The sequence below is a fragment of the Myxine glutinosa genome, chromosome 11, assembly GCF_964187855.1.
Source record: "Myxine glutinosa chromosome 11, kmMyxGlut1.1, whole genome shotgun sequence".
Taxonomy (NCBI): Eukaryota; Metazoa; Chordata; class Myxini; order Myxiniformes; family Myxinidae; genus Myxine; species Myxine glutinosa.
Genome location: NC_136271.1, coordinates 132,640,762 through 132,662,945, shown reverse-complemented (window position 1 = coordinate 132,662,945; position 22,184 = coordinate 132,640,762). Strand labels below are relative to the sequence as shown.

The 22,184-nt window shown below is 48.5% G+C and overlaps 1 protein-coding gene across 1 annotated transcript; it reads right to left on the bottom strand.

Annotated features, from left to right (window-relative positions):
• Window positions 1-531: 531 nt before the first annotated feature.
• LOC137436855 (bone morphogenetic protein 2) lies at window positions 532-2,905 on the bottom strand. Its single transcript, XM_068131027.2, has 2 exons — window positions 1,987-2,905; window positions 532-1,789 (listed from the first exon to the last, which is right to left on the bottom strand). The coding sequence occupies exons 1-2, from the start codon at window positions 2,567-2,569 to the stop codon at window positions 861-863; spliced, it is 1,512 nt and encodes a 503-aa protein (XP_067987128.2). The 5' UTR covers window positions 2,570-2,905; the 3' UTR covers window positions 532-860.
• Window positions 2,906-22,184: the final 19,279 nt, after the last annotated feature.

The following is a 22,184-nucleotide window of genomic DNA, read 5'->3' as shown; positions in this document are numbered from 1 at the left end:
AATTCGTGTCACGTGTACCTTCCCATGTAACACCCAACAAGTCATTGTACCTGAAGTGACTGTCCATCCCAGGCACCTGTTTTAAAACCGTTGAAACAATGAAAACACACCTCCAACACCATAATCACGTGACCATTCGAGTATGAATTGCAGACCGTGATTGGTTCTTTTTATTATACAAAAACCTTCGTTCGATTTCTTTCTGCACGATCGTCCACAATCAATAAGATCAGTGACAGCAACATCCGAGCAGGACCATTGAGCATCGGGAACGCGCAAAACAACATCCCTTCACCTGAACACTCCACATCCCTTCACCTGAACACTGCACATCGCATCCTCAATTAACCACCAAACCTTCCAGGATTTACTCTTTCAAATTGGAATCGATGATTAATTATGGCAATGAAAGCCACAAGCGTGAGCACGATCGATACCCACAAGGAAGGATTTCCAAAATTGAGCGCGTGTATTTTGTCCACAAAGTACGTACAACACAATTTGTATTGACCTCCTGCCCCCCCCCCCCCGGCCCCCCTTCCCCATAAAACGCTTATTATAAATACATTCTATTCTCTAAGCAGCGATACCAAAAATAAATATTCTCAACATAGAAACCACTATAGCGTTTGTTTGTCTGTTTGTTTGTTTGTTATTTACACCTATTTACAGTTTACCTTTTTTTTTTTTTTTTTTTAATTAAAAAAAAAACCTTACGTAAAGGTGAAATAGCGTTAACGACTTTAAAATATTTCTCTTTCTCTTACAGTAGATATATAAATATCATTTTTAAAAATAAAAACGTACCGACTTAGAGGGACAAAGCGACAAAGGAAATGGTCTTAAGTTCGGAGGAGTAATTAGCGGCACCCGCAACCCTCGACCACCATGTCTTGGTAGTTCTTCAGGACCACCTTGTCGTACTCGTCCAGGTAAAGTAGCGAGATGGCGCTCAGTTCCGTGGGGACGCAGCAAGCCCGGGGCACCGCCGGGTTCACCGAGTTCACGAGGGTCTGCACGATGGCGTGGTTCGTGGAGTTTAGGTGTTCGGCCAGGGGGAAGGGGCATTCACCTTGGCAGAAAAACGCGTGGTAGCCAGGTGGAGCCACGATCCAGTCGTTCCAGCCCACGTCGCTGAAATCGACGTACAAAGGGTGTCGGTTACAGGTACCACGACCGCGGCGTCCTCCTCCTCCACCCACACCTCCTCTACCTCTCCCACCTCTTCCACCACCTCCCGATCGATGTTTGCCCGCACGACGTTTGCCGCGGGTCCGACCGTCCTCTTCGCTCCGGTCCACGTCGGTCGCATCCTTTCGTCCGTCGTGGCCAAAGGTGACGAGCAGCGGCCGCTGCTGCGCCCAGGTGTCCGACTCGTAGCCGTGCAACGACCGGCTCAGACGCACGTTGTGGCTCTCGTCTCGCCAGGTAGATTGCTCGTCACCCCCCCGCAATACCTCCACCAAGACCCCATGGTTGTGAGCCGTGGCCGCCGTCCATCGCCAAACCGTCGGGCTAACGTCGAACGCTTCCCAGCCGCTCTCGTTGGTCCACACGAGGCGGGTGTCGAGCAGACGAGCGACCGACACTCCGTGTGGCGGCGCACCTGGGCGCGTGACCTCGTACACGTTGATGCGCTGCCGCTGCCGGTGCTCTCGGAGCGACGGTGCTCGATATAGGCGCAGTTCGGCTGCCCAAATGACCTCTTTTTCCGGGATGCTGCTCATGTTGAACAGGTAGCGCCGTCCGGGGTATGACGAGCTCGCCGCAGGTATGACCTCGAGCAATTCTGGCAAAGGGATATAGAGAGAAAACAGGCAGGTGGTCACAACCCTGAAAGGTGAAAACGCGCGACGGTGAGATCCCTCGGTGCTCGGGCCGTACGAAGGGAACGCGGCGCCGTCCGCGGCGTAAAGGCAAACCCCATATAGCAAAAGCGAACGGGAGCTGTTTGTATGATGCAAGGAGCGACAAACACGGACGCACCTTCGTGGTGGAAGCTCCTGGCCGTGTTGGAGAGGAGACCGCGCGGAACGGACGGCCCAGAGGAGCGACGTGAGCGGCCGGGCCTGGCACGCCGGACCCCTCTGTACAGTTCCCACATGTATTCCGGCACCACGGCGTTCGGGGCGGGTCGGGGCCGTCGCTGGAGGCCAAAAAGGTCGAGGAGTCGCCGCTCGAGGACGCGCAAAGAGTCCGCGAGCTGCACTTCATCCGCCCGTGAGGGCAGCGCCGGGTCGCCTCTCCGCGCCCTCCGGAGCCCCGCCGCGTCTCGCGGGACCAGACCGATGTCGCCCCTCGAGACGCGATGCGACGCTAGCAGGGCCATGAGCGTCAAGAGGCTACCGACAATCATGGTGGCGTGTCTGCAAAGAGCGGTCGGGGTGGGGGAAAGGGTGTCAAGAACAAAAAGGGGGCGAGAGCACGGCGCACGGATTCCAAGGTGATATCGTGCATGCTGAGGCCGTCCGAACGTCGGGGGTGGGGGTCGCGACGAGGCGCCGGGGAAGGCGACGAGCAGACGCGGCCGCGGAGGAGACGCGGACGATAATGGCGGGGCCGCTGACATCGCGCGATAATAACAGACACAATGGTTTCTGGATTAACACAAGAGCCGCATGAAGAATAGCACTTGGGAATGGCGGCCCCGCCCGCCGTCCGCCGGCATTTGCATCATAACGAGGCGGAAGAGCGAGACATAATGCGAGAGCGATCGCCGCGAGGTGGATCCTGGGGAGATAATGCGCATGACAAGGCGAGCGCAGCGCACTCCGCGGGCACCGACACGCGGCTTTGGTCGGGAGACTTACAAAGTACGAGGAGAGGAGGCGATTCCACGAGGGTCCCGTACGGAGGAGCCATGATCCCATTTGCTGCGTCGCCGATCGGTGATATAACGCGCGTTTCCGAGCGCGGCGGGGGTCGCGAGGGGGGGGGGGTTGGGAGAGTATGGAGGGGGGGGGTGGGTCACGCGTTCCCTGGAGCGAAAGCGCCGACGCCTCTACTCACTGATGGCGTGGACGCCGCGCTGGCACAAGCCATGGCTTCCCGAGCAGAGCCGCTCTACAGGTGACCAGGTGACCGCGGAACGAGCGCAGGCAAGCGAGGCCGGCCTCAAGGTGCTCCGGCCAGTTATATATATATATGTATGTGCGTGTGTGCGTGTACACTTGGAGGTGGGGGAACAGCCGACGGGGTGATGTCACTGGGCGCGGGGTGGAGAATGGTGGCTGCACATGACGAGCCAAACGATCCCAACTGCTCCTGCGCTTTAATAGCTGCCCCTCCCCCCCCCCCACTTTTTTCACCTCTTCGCCCGAGTTTTTCGATCCTCGTTTACGCCGCCGTGATCGTTAGTGAAAGTATTTGTAGTTGAGCCATGGACTCAATCTCGGCGGTTAATGCGCACGCGGCGATTTTAGCGCATTTACGCGCCGACGCACCGGGTTCTTAAACTGTCGGTGCGTCCTCGAAGCATCAACTTGTCGGTGCGTCCTCGGGGCATTAACTTGTCGGTGCGTCCTCGGGGCATCAACCTGTCGGTGCGTCCTCGGTGCATCAACCTGTCGGTGCGTCCTCGGTGCATCAACCTGTCGGCGCGTCCTCGGTGCATCAACCTGTCGGCGCGTCCTCGGTGCATCAACCTGTCGGTGCGTGCTCGGTGCATCAACCTGTCGGTGCGTCCTCGGTGCATCAACCTGTCGGTGCGTCCTCGGTGCATCAACCTGTCGGTGCGTCCTCGGTGCATCAACCTGTCGGTGCGTCCTCGGTGCATCAACCTGTCGGTGCGTCCTCGGTGCATCAACCTGTCGGTGCGTCCTCGGTGCATCAACCTGTCGGTGCGTCCTCGGTGCATCAACCTGTCGGTGCGTCCTCGGTGCATCAACCTTTCGGTGCGTCCTCGGTGCATCAACCTGTCGGTGCGTCCTCGGTGCATCAGCCTGTCGGTGCGTCCTCGGTGCATCAACCTGTCGGTGCGTCCTCGGTGCATCAACCTGTCGGTGCGTCCTCGGTGCATCAACCTGTCGGTGCGTCCTCGGTGCATCAACCTGTCGGTGCGTCCTCGGTGCATCAACCTGTCGGTGCGTCCTCGGCGCATCAACCTGTCGGTGCGTCCTCGGCGCATCAACCTGTCGGTGCGTCCTCGGTGCATCAACCTGTCGGTGCGTCCTCGGTGCATCAACCTGTCGGTGCGTCCTCGACGCATCAACCTGTCGGTGCGTCCTCGACGCATCAACCTGTCGGTGCGTCCTCGGCGCATCAACCTGTCGGTGCGTCCTCGGCGCATCAACCTGTCGGTGCGTCCTCGGCGCATCAACCTGTCGGTGCGTCCTCGGTGCATCAACCTGTCGGTGCGTCCTCGGTGCATCAACCTGTCGGTGCGTCCTCGGTGCATCAACCTGTTGGTGCGTCCTCGGTGTATCAACCTGTTGGTGCGTCCTCGGTGCATCAACCTGTTGGTGCGTCCTCGGTGCATCAACCTGTTGGTGCGTCCTCGGTGCACCACGAGCACCTCTCTCGTTCGTCAAGTGTTTGCAAACTTTGACATCAAACGCACCACACCGAAATCGCTGTTAACCACAGTAAGCATCAAATAGGCGTCGAACCAGGACGCGTTGGTCCCTTTGATCCGCGGCTCGAAATAAATACCGATTGTGCACTTTGTGCGTGTAAAAGTTACGTTTGTGCTCAGGGTGCTGCACACGCACGTTAATGGTTCCCATTTTCCAGGAGCCTGGGACTGATGGGTGCGCGGAACGTACGGGGTCAGTCTGTGTGGGCCCACGGGGAGAGGGAGTGGGTGATGGAATTGCGCGGGGTGGGGGGTTTACAAAAGGGAATGGAGGGGAGTATTTGCTCACGAGGCATTTGTGCGAAACGGGGGGAGGATGGGGGGGATTTCTGAGCGTCCGTGCATGAGTGTGTGTGTGTGTGTGTGTGTGTGTGTGTGAGGGAGGGTGGGGGGTGTAATTGTACGTGGCGTCCTGTGTGTGTGTGAGGGAGGGGGGGTAATTGTACGTGGCGTCCTGTGTGTGTGTGTGAGGGGGGGGGGGGGGAATTGTACGTGGCGTCCTGTGTGTGTGTGTGTTTGTGGGGAGGGTTAGTCGTATGCGTGCATGTATGCCTGTGGGGGCGGGAGGGGGGAGGAGAGGGGGCGGGGGATTTTGAGCGTGCGTGTGAGGGTGGGGGGGGGTGAGCGTGCATGTGTGTGTATGTGGGGGGGGGGGGGTAATTGTATGTGGCGTCCTGTGTGTGTGTGTTTGGGGGGAGGTATTTGGATGTCTATGGGGGTGGGAGGGGAGGAGAGGGGACAGGGAGTTTTGAGCGTGCGCACGTGTGTGTGTGTATGTGTGTGTGTGTGTGTGTGTGTGAGTGTGTATGTGTGTGTGTGTGTATGTGTGTGTGGAGGGGGTAATTGTATGTGTGTCGTGTGTGTTTGTGTGGGAGGGGTATTTGCGAGCATGTGTGTGTGTGTGTGTGTGTGTGTATGTGTGTGGGGGGAGAGTGGAGTATTTGTGAGCGTTGTACGTGGGAAGCATTTGCGCGGAGGAATAGACACTGACTAGCAGGTGGGGTGGTGCATTTCATTTTCGCGGGGAGGGGCAGCACGTGCACGGTGGGGTGGGGAGGACATTTGCGCTTGCACACACTCACATCGTCAGGGCGATTGGGATCCGATGAGGGCGATTGGGATCACATGCCGCACAACCAACCTCGGAGGGGTTCCTTCTCTGCGCACTTTCTACATTCCTGGCTCACAGTCAAGACGCGAGTTATTTATTTTTATCAATAGAGCGCCCAAGGGAGCCGTGACATCATAACACACACGAGCGAAGCATTCGCACGATTTCGGAATAATGCGCCTTTTTTACGCACGTCCGACCTGTTTAAATGGAGCCGGGCACGCATTGAGCGCCCTAATTATTTTAATAACGAATTCCCATGGGCTCCTGATTCAAGACCGAACAACCCGAGGCGCTCATGTACCCGTGTGCTGACGAGCACATCTCGCATGGCGGTGACAGCCGAGTGATGAAGTAACTAAGTAGCACACGCGAGGACAATGCACACGAGGCCTCGGCCGAGGACGTGGTGGCACAGCAAGAGTGAAGAACGGTAAAGGAAAACGGGGACCATGTACGATTCGTGCTAAACGCACGTCCCGCTTGTGACTTCATTTGCACTCACGTCAAACGCCATTCGCTGGCTTTGACGTGTTATCACAAATGCTAGGCGCGTGTTACCGGCCCATGTTTTATGGGAGTGTGGTGTGGGCATATTGTTACATTCGGGGGGTAGATGATGGAATGCCATAGTGGAGGAAGGATTGTATAGGCATAGCATGGACCGTGGACGAGTTGGAGACATCTCTATGTATTAAGTAGGGAAACTGGAGCTTAAGTGTTTACGTGTCTTCGCACGAGGGGTGAAGCTATGGTAATTAGATAGGGGTTAAGATTAGTTTTCCCCCAGTATGTCATTGCCCTCGGTGGTTTTTCCCTAAGTTTTCACAATTACAACAAGGCCGGCCATAAACCATCCATTAACCAACAATAACCGACATAATTTCTGACAGTACCCAAACATCGTCGATCGGCAAGTAAGCCACGCCTTTGTGACGCGCCAAGCAAAGTGTCAGGCCACACCCCGAAGTTCGTCATTGGTCGAGCACGACCATGTGGTGATTCGATAGGGCTCGGCGATTGGTCTGTGTGACGTCTTAGAGCGAGAATCTTTGAGCAGGAGGAAGAAGAGTTGCTCGGGTGGTCACTTGGTCTCTGGACATGAACAAGAAGCTCGCCATTGTTGGTGTGTTTGGTGTGCTGGGATTTGTGTGTGCTTTTGAAGGAGCATGGATATTTTGCTGGGCTGGCAGCATCTCGACAGAGGCGGGAAACATTTGGGCTCATCAAGGAGCTGGGGTCCGCATGGAACTTGATAGTGAAGAGCGAAAGGCAGTCATCTTGGCTGCTTGCTTAGCGCCTGGGTGTTTGACGTGCAGTTTCGCCACAATTTTTGGAGCGCTTCCCGCGCAAGTGGCTGCACCGGCTGCAACGATCACCAAGCCCCTAAAAGCATTTTGGACCAAAGCTGAGTGCTGGCTGGCTAAAGGGGTCTTCTTTATATTTTATCATTCCCGTGTGTTCGTATTTGTGTCTGATGGAGGATCCTCAAAGTAGGAATTGTAATTCGATCTACCTCAGCATTAATTTTATTCTTTCATTTACTTTCCTGAAATTATTTGTTGAATTTATTTGTCGGGTCGTGTCATGTCTGTTCATTGTGGGTTTCGGAATAAACCCGTGTGCTTTCATCCAGGTAAGGACTCCGTTTCCTTCATTTCCACGCACATCACAAACAACCACCATTTTTCGGGCAGTCGCCTCGGAATTAAAGACCGTCCGGCTATTTGTCCAAGGCTGGTGTTATCGGCCAATGGACAGGACAACTGGTGTCAGAGTGGAGATATTTGAATCCATTGGACCGTCACGATCCAAGTGAGCTGAGCTTGGAAAATTTAGAAACTAAATTTTAAACAATTGTCTCTCTCTCATCGAGGGGGACGGGATCGTAGTACCGAGGTCTAAATTGTATAATTCGTTGGTGTCGGGAAAAACGCAAAAACAGCGCATTGTAAAATTTTAAGGGAAATTTTTTTTTCTGAGATTAAGCGTGCGCGGTGAAAAAGCCACTGAACAAATAAAATGGCGGGGCGACAAGAAGGCAGTGACGTTAATGGGAGCGAGGCTCGGGTAGATGTCATTAATGAGGATAGGATTGGTATGTTCCTGAGCCCCCCCATTGGTACCCCCGTTCCTGAGCGATAGAGCGATGTTTAAATTATTAATGGCAGTGAATAATAATATAAATGAAACTAGGAATGAAATGGATGCCCAAATTAAAGAAATAAAAGCCCAAACGAAAGAAATAATAGCTCAAAGAGAACAAACAAATGAAATAAAGGAAGAAATAAAGAATGAATTACGGGCACAGGAGAGGAAATGTTTCTTTAAAAATGGCCTGGATGAACATCGCACCTGTGTGGATGCCAGAATGCAAGAGCAGGGTTTTCTGAAGCACCAAGGTGGTGGTTTGGCAGATGAGGTGAAAGATTTGGAGTCCGGTGTAACAGAACAAGAGCGGGTGTTAATTCATAAAGGCCTGTGGGGGCCACAATTGACTGGGGAAAGGATGGATGAGATGTTACTGGAGCGACTGAACACTAGGGACAATACCATCAAGAGGGAGGTTTCTTGAGTCCAACAGAGTCTGCGAGACGAGGTGAGTCGGTCTTTTAAGCATCTCCAGGATGAGATCAAGGGGACCCACACCACGAGCCACATTTGGGAACAGGACGTTCTGAAATTGAGCACCCAGCTGGGGGGGTGTTTTGGCCCCGAGCTGGATTCGGATATGGGGGAGTCTGGGGGGGGGGGGGAAGAAAGCCACGGGAAAGGCGATCCCCCTAGCAAATTTGTACCAGCTGCAGGGACAGGTAGAAAAACCAGAAAGAGGGGGTTTTGACATGCAGCTGCGGTTGGACATGTGAGGCCGGATTTAAAAAATTCAATTTAAATGGAAGTTTAATTTGGCGCAGCCTTGAAGGGAATTGGTTCCTGGGCTGCGCAATTCAGACAAGGGAAGGTCATTGGAGTCGGCCTAGCGAAAAACTGAGAGGGACATTTGTGAGGCCGTGGTGGACACTGGGGCCAGTGACACCATTATTAACCTGTGTGAGACCAAAGTGTTGGAGGCTGGGACAAAATTGATAGGTTAGTAGGACACAGCCTTAAACTCGCTGCGGGGGCGATGGCTCCAATGTTGGACTGCGGGGTTGTAGGGATGGAGTATGGCAGTCTGGAGGTCAATGTGGTGCTATGGGTGACCGAGGTGTGTGACCAATGTCTTCTGGGATTGAGTTTCCTGGTGGAACACGACTGTCAACAAGACCTTGGGCGAGGTCATATGTGGTTGGACACTGAGAGGCTGCAATTGGTCAGACTGGGGGATGACGAGGAGGTGCAGGGTACGTGGCTGGAGGTGCCACACACTGTGACCGTGCCTCCCAGGTCCGAGGCTGTGGTAATGGCGGAGTTGGCAGCAGGTGCTCACCACATTGGCCAGCTTTGGATAGTGGAGCCATGGTCCTCACAGGGGGCTGAAGGATTGGTGGTGGGTCGCACCCTTGTGAACACTCGTGGGCCTTTGTTGGCGGTTCGACTGTTCAACTTGTCTGATAGCCCTCGCACGGTAAGGGGCGGAGCTGTCGTAGCCAAGTGCAGTCGTGTAGTAGTCACCGGAGGTGGCAGATCCACATGCTTGCCAATACAGCCGGACAAAAGGAAAAATTTGGGAGAAATTGATTGGCCCAATGGGATAAATGGAAACTTGTAGTGGTGGATGACACTCTTGGACCCGACCAACCTGCGACGACCAGCACTTAAGGTAAGATGCCTTGATGCTTACTGTCCCAGGTGTTCGGTTCTTGCTCAGAAATTGGGACAGGGATAATTGGAATGGAAGTGGGTGAGAGTGACTCAATGGTCGGTAAGTGGATCGGTTTGGAAGCCAAAAATGTCTTGTGGTTGGTGTCTGTTACGTGTAAAGGGTTTTGTGTTGTTGTGAGGAAAGTTGAGTTGTGTTTGGAAGAGTGAATGGGGATTATAACATGTATGCAAGCCATGGCAGTTTAGGAACACAACCATTTTTGCATTACCAGTGCTTTAGAATTGAATGGCAGCAGGGAGGGAATGACATTTGGGATTTTGTGGGTGGGAAAGGTGTGTGTCCGCAGAAATTGATCAAGCACTGGAGGAGCGGTGACTGCTGCCGCCCCTGAGGTAAGTTGTCCCCTGGCAGCCGGTGGTGTCTGGAAATGGAGACCCGTCGGATGGTAGAGGGACCCTTGGCGACCCATTATAATGGATGTAATGGAGACCCTCCCCGGCGGGCGTACAGCAAAAGAGCTGTTTGGCTGACTGGGACCGAATAGTTGAAGGGGTGAGGGGTGGGGGGGGGAGGTGTGAGGGGGAGGTGGAGCAGGGGGTGTGGGGGGAGGGTGAAGAAGTTGTAAGTCGGGTGACTTGCTTTTGGACTGTGGGCACCACAGCCTGAAGCGTCCCCACCATCTTGGTTGTACGGTACCTCCCCGCTGCCTAATTGAGGATCACACATGTGTGTAATAATATTTATTCCATGGTCTGGCAGGGTTGGAATGAATGTTTTAATTATTGGGTTTACGTGTGAGCGTGTGGGGGAAGGTCCACCGATCAATGTCACTAAACTGTACCAGAAGGACACGGCCCACGGAAATTTGTATTAGGAAAATTGGGATGACTCCGCAGGTAACGTTGGGTATTGTGGCATCCACCAGGGAATGCAGTCTATCAAAGGGGTTGTACACATGTTATTGAGTTTTTGGTTAAGGTTTGTGGTTAAGGTAGGCCTGCATGTGACTTCTGACATTTTCTACCCGCCGCATGAGATAGGAGTGAGGAACAAAGGGAGATTTGTACATATTTGAATTACTGTGCTTAAGGGTGTAGAACGGTAAGGAGAACCGGTAAGTTAGCTACGGCTCGCTTCCCACAGCCCCTCCTAAATGATCTCATATGCTAATTAGGTGTGAGTCGGTAAGTGATAAGGCTGGAACGGTAACGCCTGCATTGAACCTTGCAGGAGCTACGGTTCCAGGGGATGGAGGGGGGGGGGTGCTACGTTTGTGGGGTAGGTGATGACATACCATAGTGCAGATAGGTTTGTGTAGTATTAGCATGGACGTTGGACGTGTAGAAGACATTTCTATGTACATAAGCAGGGAAACTGTGAAGTGTCGATTTATTTAATGAATGATTAATTGTTCGGAACGGAATCCCTTTGTAACCCAGGGATTCCCTGTACTGTATTTTCATATTTTGTGTTAAAGTTGCTTTTCACACGACTAGACAAGCAGGAAACAATTCGTTTTATATCCGTCAATAAATTATTGAATGAGCCTACCTACTTCCTTCCTTCCTTCCATGTAAATGCTGTTTCATCAGAATGAAGATTACCACACACAGTACCTCATTGTTCATTTTAAAATGATTGAATGCTGTGCCGTTCGCTGAACCAATCGATCAGAGAAGGGATTTCAAATGTATCGATTCACAGCTACTCGTCAGTACATTTCTCAATATTCTCATAAAACTTTCCTGAAAATTTGATGAAAAAAGCTCAAATGGTAAAAAAAAATTATGGCACAGACACACATAAGTGATTGCAAAACCCCATATCTCGCTGCGTGGGGGGCGGCCTAATAAATAATATAATATGCGATCATTAGGTACATGGCCTAAGTTAAAATCAAACACTCGCCACCTTTTATGTCTAGGAAAAAGAAATTGATTTGTGGTCTTTGGCAATGAAAGGCTGCTAAGATAGCCTAAAGGTATGCACACTCGCCTCTAAGCTGTCTAGCTAGACTGGGTTTGAATCACGATGTTTCACATGGTGTTTCACAGGTCGGGCGAATCATCAATGTGTGTGCCCACCCTTGATTGGATGTAAAGTCAGAGCATCCATCTGCCAATGCCAACACTGCAGATGGTTGGTGGAGTTAAAGATCCCCTTAGGTGTGATTCAAGAAGAGGAGTTATCACAAGCACCCTGAGCAAGCTACTGATTCCTGCCACCTTCAGGTGAAATTCAGGCCTAGCCAGCTGGTTAGTGAAAGATGGGCCTAAAAGCTTCCCGCCTGAGTCTGAAAATTTTATTGAGGCTGAGAACTACAGTACCTTCAGAAAGTATTCACACCCCTTGACTTTTTCACATTTTGTTTTGTTACAGCATGAATTTTAAATGGATTAAATGGAGATGTTTTGTCACTCATCTACACATAATGCCCAATTAATATCAATGTGGGATTTTTTAATAGAAATTTTTACAAAATAATTAAAAATAAAATATAGAAATATCTCATTTATTCAACCCCTTAAACAATACCTCGTAGAAGTGCCATGGGCAGCGATTATAGCTTTCAGTCTTCTTAGGTATGTCTGTATCAGCTTTGGACATCTGGATTTGGGGAGTTTCTCCAATTCTTCCTTGCAGATTTGCTCAAGCTCTGTGAAGTTGGATGGGGAGTGTCGACAATCTTCAAGTCTTTCCACAGATTCTCAACGGGATTAACGTCTGAGCTTTGGCTGAGCCACTCAAGGACTTTCACGTTCTTGTTCTAAAGCCATTCCAGTGTTGCGTTGGCTGTATGCTTGGGGTTATTGTCCTGTTGGAATATAAATCTTCACCACAGTCTGAGGTCTTTTGCACTCTGAAAGGGGCTCTCCTCAAGGATTTGCCTCGATTTGGCTCCATTTATTGTTTACTCTATCCTTACAAGTCTCCCAGTCCCTGTTGCTGAAAACATCCCCAGAACATGATGCTGCCACCACCATGCTTCATGGTAGGAATGGTGTTAAATGGGTGAGGTGATGAGCTGTGCTCGGTTTCAACCAGATGTTGCACTTTCCATTCAGAGTTCAATTTTCGTCTTATCAGACCACAGAATATTTTGCCTCATGCTCTCAGTCTTTCACGTTCCTTTTTGCAAATCCCAGGCATGCTGTCACATGCCTTTTTTCTCAGGAGTGGCTTCAGTCTGGCCACTTTCTCATAAAGCCTAGATTTGTGAAGTGCTGCAGAACCTGTTGTCCTTCTGGCAGGTTCTCCCATCTCAGCCATGGAAGTCCGTAGTTCTGTCAGAGTGGTCATTGGGCTCTTGGTCACCATTTTACCCAACCTCTGCTACATCCTGTGTCTTGAACTTCCTGTACTTCCTATATATATATTTTTGTTTGTTTAGCTTTATCCTTACATTTTTCTAACCTTCTCTTAGCCCCTTACCTAGAGTGGCTGTATGCCTTGTCTGGGTTGATATCCAGAAAAAAAAATCCACCCTGACCAAGGTCTTTCTTGCCTGGTTGCTCAGTTAGGCCAGACGGTCAGCTCTAGGAAGAGTGTCACTCATAAGCTCTAATGGTGGAGCTCACTGTGCTCTTGGGAACTTTCAACACTCTATAAATTGTTTTATACACATCGTCAGATCTATGCCTCCTCACAGTTATGTATCGGAGTTATACGGACAGTTCCTTGGACTTCATGGTAGAGTTTCTGCTCTGACATGCACTGTCAACTGTAGGATCTGATATAGAAAGGTGTGTTTCTTTATAAATCATGTCCAATCAATTGAATTGTCCTCCTCCCCTCCTTCCTCTTTTCCCTTCCCATGCCCCTCCCTCCCCCTCCCCCCCCCCCCCCCAAACCAATTGGTTCATCAGGAAGCAATGGATAGGCTCCGCTGGTGTTATACAACTGAGAAATCACTATAAAATTGGATTTAACCAAATTGTTAATTAAAGCCTCCAGTTACATGGTTTCAAGTGCGAGTTTAAATTTTGTATTCAACGTTAATACTGCGTGTTACTTTTACACTGTAAACTATTCCTTCATTGATACAGTTTAAACATCGCTTTTTATCACATAAGTCCCACTTTCCACAAGGAAACCCACCTTCATGTATTTCTGGCAGGACAACTTCCCATATAATAATCACATCGAGGGGAATAGACCAAGATCATGCTGGGCGGTTTGCCATCCCTCTCCCAGCAGTAGTTAGGGCAGCAATTTGGAATTGGGCCGTGGTGCTGGCGATAGGTCGCCAAATATTCCCGAAGGACACTGTGCAGGAATCTTTAACATCCACCAACTAATTCTGGTCGACCGGATGCCCGTTTAACGTCCATCCGAGAGACGGCACACGTTGATTAATCACCCTGCCCGTGAAACACCAGGGTGGCAGTTTACACTATCATGGCTTACAACATTCTTCAATTCCCTAGTGGATTCCTTTCAATTTATAAAACACCTCAGAGCAGTTACACCATTTGAACCATAACAGTTTGGGGTGCGAACAAGTGTTAAGTTCGTGTTGTAGCGGTTGCCGCTGAGAATACACAATCGCCTTACACCTGCCGAAGACGCAACCAGGGAGCGATCACTGTACCGGGCTCGCCCAGGCCACCCGGACATGCCCAGACGCGCCTTTCCCGGGCATGCCCGGACTCGCCTTTTCCGGGCTCGTCCAGGCCGCCCGGGCACGCCCGGTCTCGCCTTTCCCGGGCATGCCCAGACTCGCCTTTCCCGGGCATGCCCGGACACGCCTTTCCCGGGCTCGCCCGGGCCGCCCGGGCACGCCCGGTCTCGCCTTTCCTGGGCATGTCCAGACTCGCCTTTCCCGGGCTCGCCCAGGCCGCCCGGGCACGCCCAGTCTCGCCTTTCCCGGGCAAACGCTCCGGCATGACGTGTTTGATTGCATATATATATTGCTGCCCGATAAACGGGCTTTTCAGAGTACCCGAGTTTGGTTTTGCCGAATAAAGAAACTCGGATGAATTCCCGTCTTTTGTCGCGTCAATCCTTTCGACTCGCATAGGAGCACAGCTCCTTCAGTGTCATGGACTTGAGACCTAAATGGCGACAGTGTGGTGCACTTTTAACTTTATTATAGTTTCGCCTGAAAGGGGATGTGAGAACATTGCAATGCCTGTGTGTGTGTGTGTGTGTGTGTGTGTGTGTGTGTGTGTGTGTGTGTTTGTGTGTGTGTATCTGTGTGTGTGTCTGTGTCTGTGTCTGTGTCTGTATCGGCATCGGCATCTTTATATTTTTGCTTAATAAATGTTTTTCTCCGCAACCACTTGTCCAATCGATGCAAAACTTTAAACATTGGAGGTGCTACCCATGAGGAACATTTTATTGCTAACTCTGACATCATAGCTCACATGGTATGACAGACATATTGGATTAAATTTGAAAAATTAGACATCATTTTCTCCGAAACTACTCAATGATATTAATTGACACTTGGCATATTTCGTCAACTCCCCATGGGGTATATAGGGTGATAATGATGACATCATCAGTAAAGTGGTATTTCAGCCATAATTGTTTGAATTGAAATCCAGATCTAAAAATGTGAAACTTCAAATATCTAATATATGACCCGATGTGAATGACGAATTAAATTTATGACATTCATAACCGATGTCAAGAAACTGTGTGACGTAATAATGTGCACGGGTGGGGTATATGGACCATAATAGCAGTGGGCCATAATAGGTGGCAGGGTGGCATAGTGTGTTAAGTCAACGATGGTATTTTTGTTCAGAATGAACGTATGAGATGACACGATGCGCTCTACAAGTGATATTATAGTTATATAATTTATTGACTATTTTCAAACATTTTGCGACATCAAAGGAAAAATTAAGTAACTTGGTTATAAAGCCCACTAACCATTTATGATATATTTAACAAGCAGATCCCCAAAAGTTTTAAAAGGGTCAGATCGACCAAGTGTCAAAAAAACACATTAGCTGTGCAGCAGATATAATAATCCTGCGCTTCCACAAACATATTGTCCCCTCCGTAGCCGATGAACACCGGCCTTGGACGAATAGCCAAACCAGCTTTAACTCCGAGCCGTCCCCCGAAGATGACGGATATTTTTTGTGCGTGTGGGAATGAAAGATTGCGAGATGTTTAATTAAACGAAACACGCGGGTTTAATCCAGAACCCACAACGAACAGACACGACAAGGAAATTCAACAATAATTATTTAATGAAAACAAACCAAAGACGAAAATGTCAAATTTAATGTTGAGGTAAAAACTAATTCCTACGTGAGGTACCTCCACAAACGGACTCAAATACAGACAAGGAGAAAAACAAAATAAAATAAATGCAGTCACTTAGCTCTGGCCTCATGGGTTCCTCTGCAAGGTTTGCAGCTGGGGACGGGGCCCAGAGGTCGATGTCCCTCCAGCGGGAACCTGGCACAAGATGGCAGCCGCGCCGCACCCGAAGTAGCCACTGGCGTGAGGCAAGCAGACAGGACGGCCTCCTTCGCTTCACTCGCACCCTCCTCTGCCTTTGAAGAGCACTACAGCCAAAACAACACCACACAATGCTGCCCACGCAGCCAAGAGCTCCCCACACTCTTCAAGAGTACACCCCAAACACCAAGCTCCAGGACCACACAATAGCACTGCCTTCCTCCTCCAAAAACCCACACCGAGAGAGAGAGAGAGAGAGAGAGAGAGAGAGAGAGAGAGAGAGAGAGAGAGAGAGAGAGAGAGAGAGAGAGAGAGAGAGAGACTTGACTTTTACATCCTTTTATTACAAAAATATCAAAAAGTATATTTTGTAAAAAGTATAAATACAACCATTTCACAAAGCATTTCACAAATCAGAGGTAAAAAAAACAAGCAAAACCATTTAAAAGGGAACATTTACATGAAGACCATTAGTACATCAAGAAAGGGAACAGGAAAAAAATAATAAAGTGTTTTGCTCCTCACAAAGAAATCATATCGTGCTTGAGGAGTGATCAATCTGTGATCAGCACACCATTTTGCACAGAGCAAAGTGCATTATTCAATGCCCATATACTTTTGAAGATCAATACTTTATCCATATATGTATAGAAACAAAATTCTGTTTTAATCCGGGCAAAAACAAGTCCTTTAAAACAGGCCGGGAGGTTATCTGTACATCTTGTAGGATTTTCAATTTGCATTTTCCTCGTGCGATATATTGCTTTCTTTGCCATGGCAACGAGAAAGTTCGCTAGGGCCACTTCTATTTGGTGTGTGTTTGAGGCAAAGCAAAAAATGAAAGAATTCAAAGTAAAGTTTAAAGAAAGCTTCATGCACATTTCATGCAGCAAACCAAATAAAGGAATCAAGCGCGCACATTCAACATAAGCATGTGACACGGTCTCAAGAGCACCACAGAAGGGACAATGCTCAGATATTTCCGAAGAAAAAACATGCAAGAGCTTATTGGTGGGTAATACCCAATGTGCCAACCTCCACGACAGGTCGGCAGTTTTCTTTGGAATAAGTATGTGATAATAGGCTTTCCAGTTAGGTTGGAAGGGGTATTCTGTAGGCAAGCAATTGTGCCACTTCCTTGACTGCCAAGTTCCTAAGGAGGGCCGGATTGCTTTGACACAGGCCTGGTATATTGCACGATTTTCCAGACCTGCAGATCCAAAACGTATTTTTGGTAAATATTTTATTATTGTGCCACAATTCATTACAGTGGGGGTGACTTCTAAATTTGGGAAACAGAGGCTTGGCTCACAAACAATTAGGCCATCACCAGTGCGAGGAGATTGCTCCCAGTGCACCTTAACTTTGCGGTATACGCTAAGTATTTCGCATAGCACAGCAGATATTATGCGGTTTGACCGCATGCCAACTTTATTTGCAAGTGCTGCAGCACTTAACCATGTCCTTGTCTCAATCATTAGATCAGCAACGTGATGGACACCATTCTGAACAAAATAATCAATAAAAGAGCGTTCCGTTCTTATTCTTTTGAAGAGAGAGTTGTGGAAAAGAGGCTCTCTGAAAAACATCTCTTGGGTGTAGGAAACATAATCACGGTCGACCATGAAAACACGCCAAGCATTCAAAATTATATTGTAAAATGGTGGAAGCAAGGACAGATCAATACATTTCATGTTCATTAGGAATAGACCAAATGAATAGTCTAGCATGCCGGCTTGACGGAGGAGGAGGAGAGCAGTGGACCTCCAGGCTAGGTCTGATGGACCATAGAGAAGCCGCCAGATTGAGGCAATGCCAAATGCCATAGCCCTGCATACGATGTCCACAAGACCATGCCCACCTTCCTCTAAGGGAAGATTCAAGATCTCTGGACGAAGCCAATGTTTTCCACTCCAGAAGAAGTTTATTATTGTCTTCTGTATATTCAGCAGAAAGCGTTCAGGAGGTGGAATGGCTTTGATTCTGTGCCACAGTATAGATGCTGCTAGGTTGTTTATGACCAGGACTCGTCCCCGGTATGAAAGCAAAGCCAGCAAACCTTTCCATTTCCGCAGCTTTTGTTCGAGAGAGTCAGCGAGACCCTCCCAATTTTTCGCTTGTGTTGCTTCATCATCGATGTAAACACCAAGGTACTTCATTCCGTTGAGGGACCAGGTGAGGTGTTTCGGGAGGACAGGCATAGGGCGCTGGCATGGGCCCATCCACATCGCCTGGCACTTGTTCCAGTTTACCAAAGCTGAAGAAGCTGAACCATAATAGTCCAAGCAATCCACCAGTTTCTTTATCTCATCACTATTATGTACGATGGCGCAAATATCGTCAGCATATGCAGAGACTTTCACAGGCCTTGTGAGCAAATTTTTGCATCCGGTTAGGATGCTGCGGACTTTGATTAAAAGAGGCTCAATGGTTAAAGAGTACAGAATACCAGATAAAGGACATCCCTGACGGATACCCCTTCCAACCTTTACAGGTGAAGTTAGCTCAGAGTTTACTCTGAGTATTGAGGAAATGCCATTATAGAGCAGTTTTACCATGGAAAGAAAAACAGGACCAAGTCCAAAACACTCTAGCACCTTGAAAAGATATACATGACTTACACGGTCAAAAGCCTTCTCTTGGTCAAGCACAATCAAACCAAGATTGTCATTTTTTATTTTACACACATCCCAAAGATCTCTTAATAAAAAAATGTTATCGTGTATCTGTCGGTTAGGGATACAGAAAGACTGATCACTTTGAATCAACGATTCTAGGAGTGGGGCGATGCGTCGAGCTAGAACTTTAGAAAATATTTTATAATCTGAAGTTAGGAGAGAGATTGGACGCCAATTATCAATGAGCTGAGGGTCTCCTTTCTTTGGTAATAGACTAATGACTGCTCTACGGCAGCTCATCGGCAAGTCACCACAACGTAATGAACTATTAAAGACCTCCAATAGTTCTGGGCCTAATAAGGGCCAAAAGGATTTATAAAACTCTATTGGGAGGCCGTCCAACCCAGGAGATTTACCCGTAGGTAAAGAAGCAAGGGAAAGTGTAAGCTCTTCCAAGGAAAGTAAGGAGCCAAGCTGATCCCTTTGAGCAGCACTTAGCATGGGTAAGTCAGATGTGAAGTAACTTATTGAGCCATCGTCAACATCATTTGCCATAAACAGGTCTGAAAAGAAGTTATAGACCTCCCTCTTTATATTATCTTGTGACGTCACAGTGTTACCAGTTGAGAGCTTTAAGGTTTCAATTTGCCTTTGATTGGTAGTCTTTTTATCAAAATGGAAAAAAAATTTGGTCGGTGCATCTAAATTATATAGCTGATCCATCCGTAGACGGACCATTGCACCTTTTGCTTGGTATTCGACCAGGCTGTTTAGTAGAGTCTTCTTTTCCATAAGCAAATGATTATTTGTTCTATTGGGGCTATTTGCCACATCAGTTTGCAACTTCATTATTTCCTTTTCTAGTGTGAACCTCTCCCTTTTTACACTGAAAGAAGAGAAGTAATTAAACTGTTGGCAAAAGACAGCGATCTGCGCCTTTGCGTAGTCCCACCACAATATCGGGTTATCAAAATTATTCTTTCTTTCTTTGAGGCTAATCCAAAACACTTTGAAAGCTTCACAAAAAGCAGCATTTTCCAGCAACATGACATTGAACTTCCAATATGGGCTGCCATGTTGCTGCAGAGCAAGCTTAAAGGACAAGGTTACAGCCAGGTGATCAGAAAAAAGAGAAGGCACAATATCAGATTTCAATATCTTGTCAAGCATTACAGTATTGACATAAATTCTGTCTAACCTGGCTAGTGTGTGCATCTGAGACGTACATCTAGACCAAGTAAACTGCCGTTGCATAGGGTGCTGAATACGCCAGACATCTATTAATCCCGTCGTCTTGATGATTTTCTCCAAAGGTATGGCAGATCTAGGATGTGGCTCCGCACTGTTTCTATCTAACGCAGGGTCAAGAGTGCAGTTGAAGTCGCCACTCATTATAAAAGAGCAATTTAAGTCAATTGTACTCAGAAGATCCTCTAGCTTTAGAAAGAAGTTTTGCCTTTCAGCATTCTTACAGGGGGCATATATGTTTACAAAAACAAAGATTTGATTATTGGCAGTGAATTGAAGACAAGCCAGATGTCCGGGAATTATTTCATTATATTGAACTTGTGTAAGTGTTAATGAGGAGGAGACAAAGAAAGCAATTCCAGCAGTGAGACAATTGATATCACTGAAGAACCACTGGCCCTTCATTAGCCTTCTCCATTGGGCTTGGCCATTCAGATCTCCATGCGTTTCTTGCAGTAACAAGACATCCAGGTGCAAACGCCGGGTCAGATCTTTTACCTGAACTTTGCGTTCTAAACTAACACCACCGTTAATGTTTAGACTACCAAAACTAACACTCATTCTTTCGGAAAAAGAAAGAAGATAAATAACTAAATAGATCAAAAAACCCATGGGGACCTCATTTACGAAGCTCCTGCCGAGCTTTCTGGATCATTTTTCTTAGCCGGTGCTTCTGAGCATCAGTGAAATTTGGAGTGTCAGGGTTGTGCACAATTTCCTTCAATTTAAAAATCAACATCTGCAGATCAGGGAAATGATCTTTCAGTTCAATGTTCCTTTTCCGATAGGAATCTCTCAAAAAGTCCTGAAGCTCGTCATCCGAAGGGCTGTTTACAGCCTTTAGAATCTGAGAGGACTCCTCTTGACCCTCACCATCAGATTCCTCATATGGGGAATCAATTGGTGTTTCAGCTTCCTGGCGCACATCACATGATTGCTCAGTTTCAATAAAGTAAACTTCTTCAGGAACGTTTTGTGCCAGAGTCACATTTGAAACTTCTTCGGGATGCGAGGTGGGGGGCTCCAAGCATGTTTGTGACATGACCACCATGCTCGATTCAAGGATGTCACTCTCCTCCAGTGGATTTAAATTATCCTCTTTTATTCTCTCTGTGCCCTTATTTTCCTCATTTATTCCTTTTTTAGGGGGAGATTTTAAGTGCTTTTCCTCCTCTTGCGATTGACAGGAGGAAGCTGCACAATGAACGTCCTCGTGTGAGATGACACTGTCTGAAGGATCAGCGACACTCACTGGGATTGGAAAGTTAGAATCCACTTTTTCCTTGATGATGTTTGTACTAGTGGAGGTGTCCTTTTCCTCCAATAAGGCAAACCTGTTTTCACATTGAAATCCAGTGATGGAGTTTTCACTGATTTGCCTTTTCCCAGAAGGTGACGCACTTCTTACAGCCGATTTACGTTTTTTTACTTTGGAAACGGTGACAAACCCCTCATTTGCGCTGTCCATTGATTCAACGGGAGGGGGCGTGTCCACTTGTTTACCTGGTTTATCCTGCACATTTGTCGAGCAGGAAACGTTAACATTAATCTGCGAGTCATTGTTTCCCGTTTCGACCATGTTAGGCTGTTCCTTCTGATTGCGGCAAAACCGTTTCATATGTCCCACTGCACCACAACCAAAGCACTTTAGGGTGTCGGTGGTGATGTATACTTGATAATCGCGGCCATTTGTCGTGAATTTTAAAGCAACATTCAAGGAGGGATATTCCTTTTTGAGAACCATAAAGACCTGCCTACGGAAACTCATCACGTGACTGACACGTTCATCCTTACAGCCCAAAGGGAGCATTATTAATGGGGACACACATTGCCCATATCGCTGCAGCGCTGCAAGGATTGTATCGGTATCGAGAAATGGTGGTGCATTTGAAATAACCACTTTCTGAGCAGGAGTATCCAAGGGATAAACCATAACAAAGTGTCCGGAGTCGAGGGACAAACCTTGTTGTACGATGAGAGCAATGTGCTCTACATCGGACACAAACACGATAACCCGTTTGTTCATACACGACGCCGCACGTACCTTATCAAACCCGATCATGTTCCCGATCGCGAGAACAATAGCTTCGACTGTAATACCCTCGGGTGGAGAACACGCAATGCCATGCTCACGTGATAATTGCTCAAACGCTGCATATCGCTGCGAGTGAGCAGTCGCCATGTTTGGACACACGAGGCTCGACCTCGTCCTCCCAGCTCGGGAAGAAGAAGTTAGTAATGTACTCCGACTTTCCCAGCTTAGGGAAAGGGAGCGTTAAAAAAACAAACTAAGGAAATATAAGCGGGAAAAAAAGGTTTGAAGTGAAGAAAATAAGTCGGGGGAAAAAACAACAGGGAACCGCCCAAAAACGGCGATTACCTTAACCTGCACAATAAGTGTGCTCTATGGCTCTCTCTCTCGTCTCAACATAGAAGGGGAAACACAGG

Bases quoted from the DNA above. Each gene is read 5' to 3' on its own strand.
- LOC137436855 (XM_068131027.2), bottom strand. From the start codon at position 2,569: ATGTCAGCGGCCCCGCCATTATCGTCCGCGTCTCCTCCGCGGCCGCGT. The intron at 1,790-1,986 runs GTGCGTCCGTGT...TCCCTTTGCCAG, and splicing joins CAGGAGCTTCCACCACGAAG to AATTGCTCGAGGTCATACCT.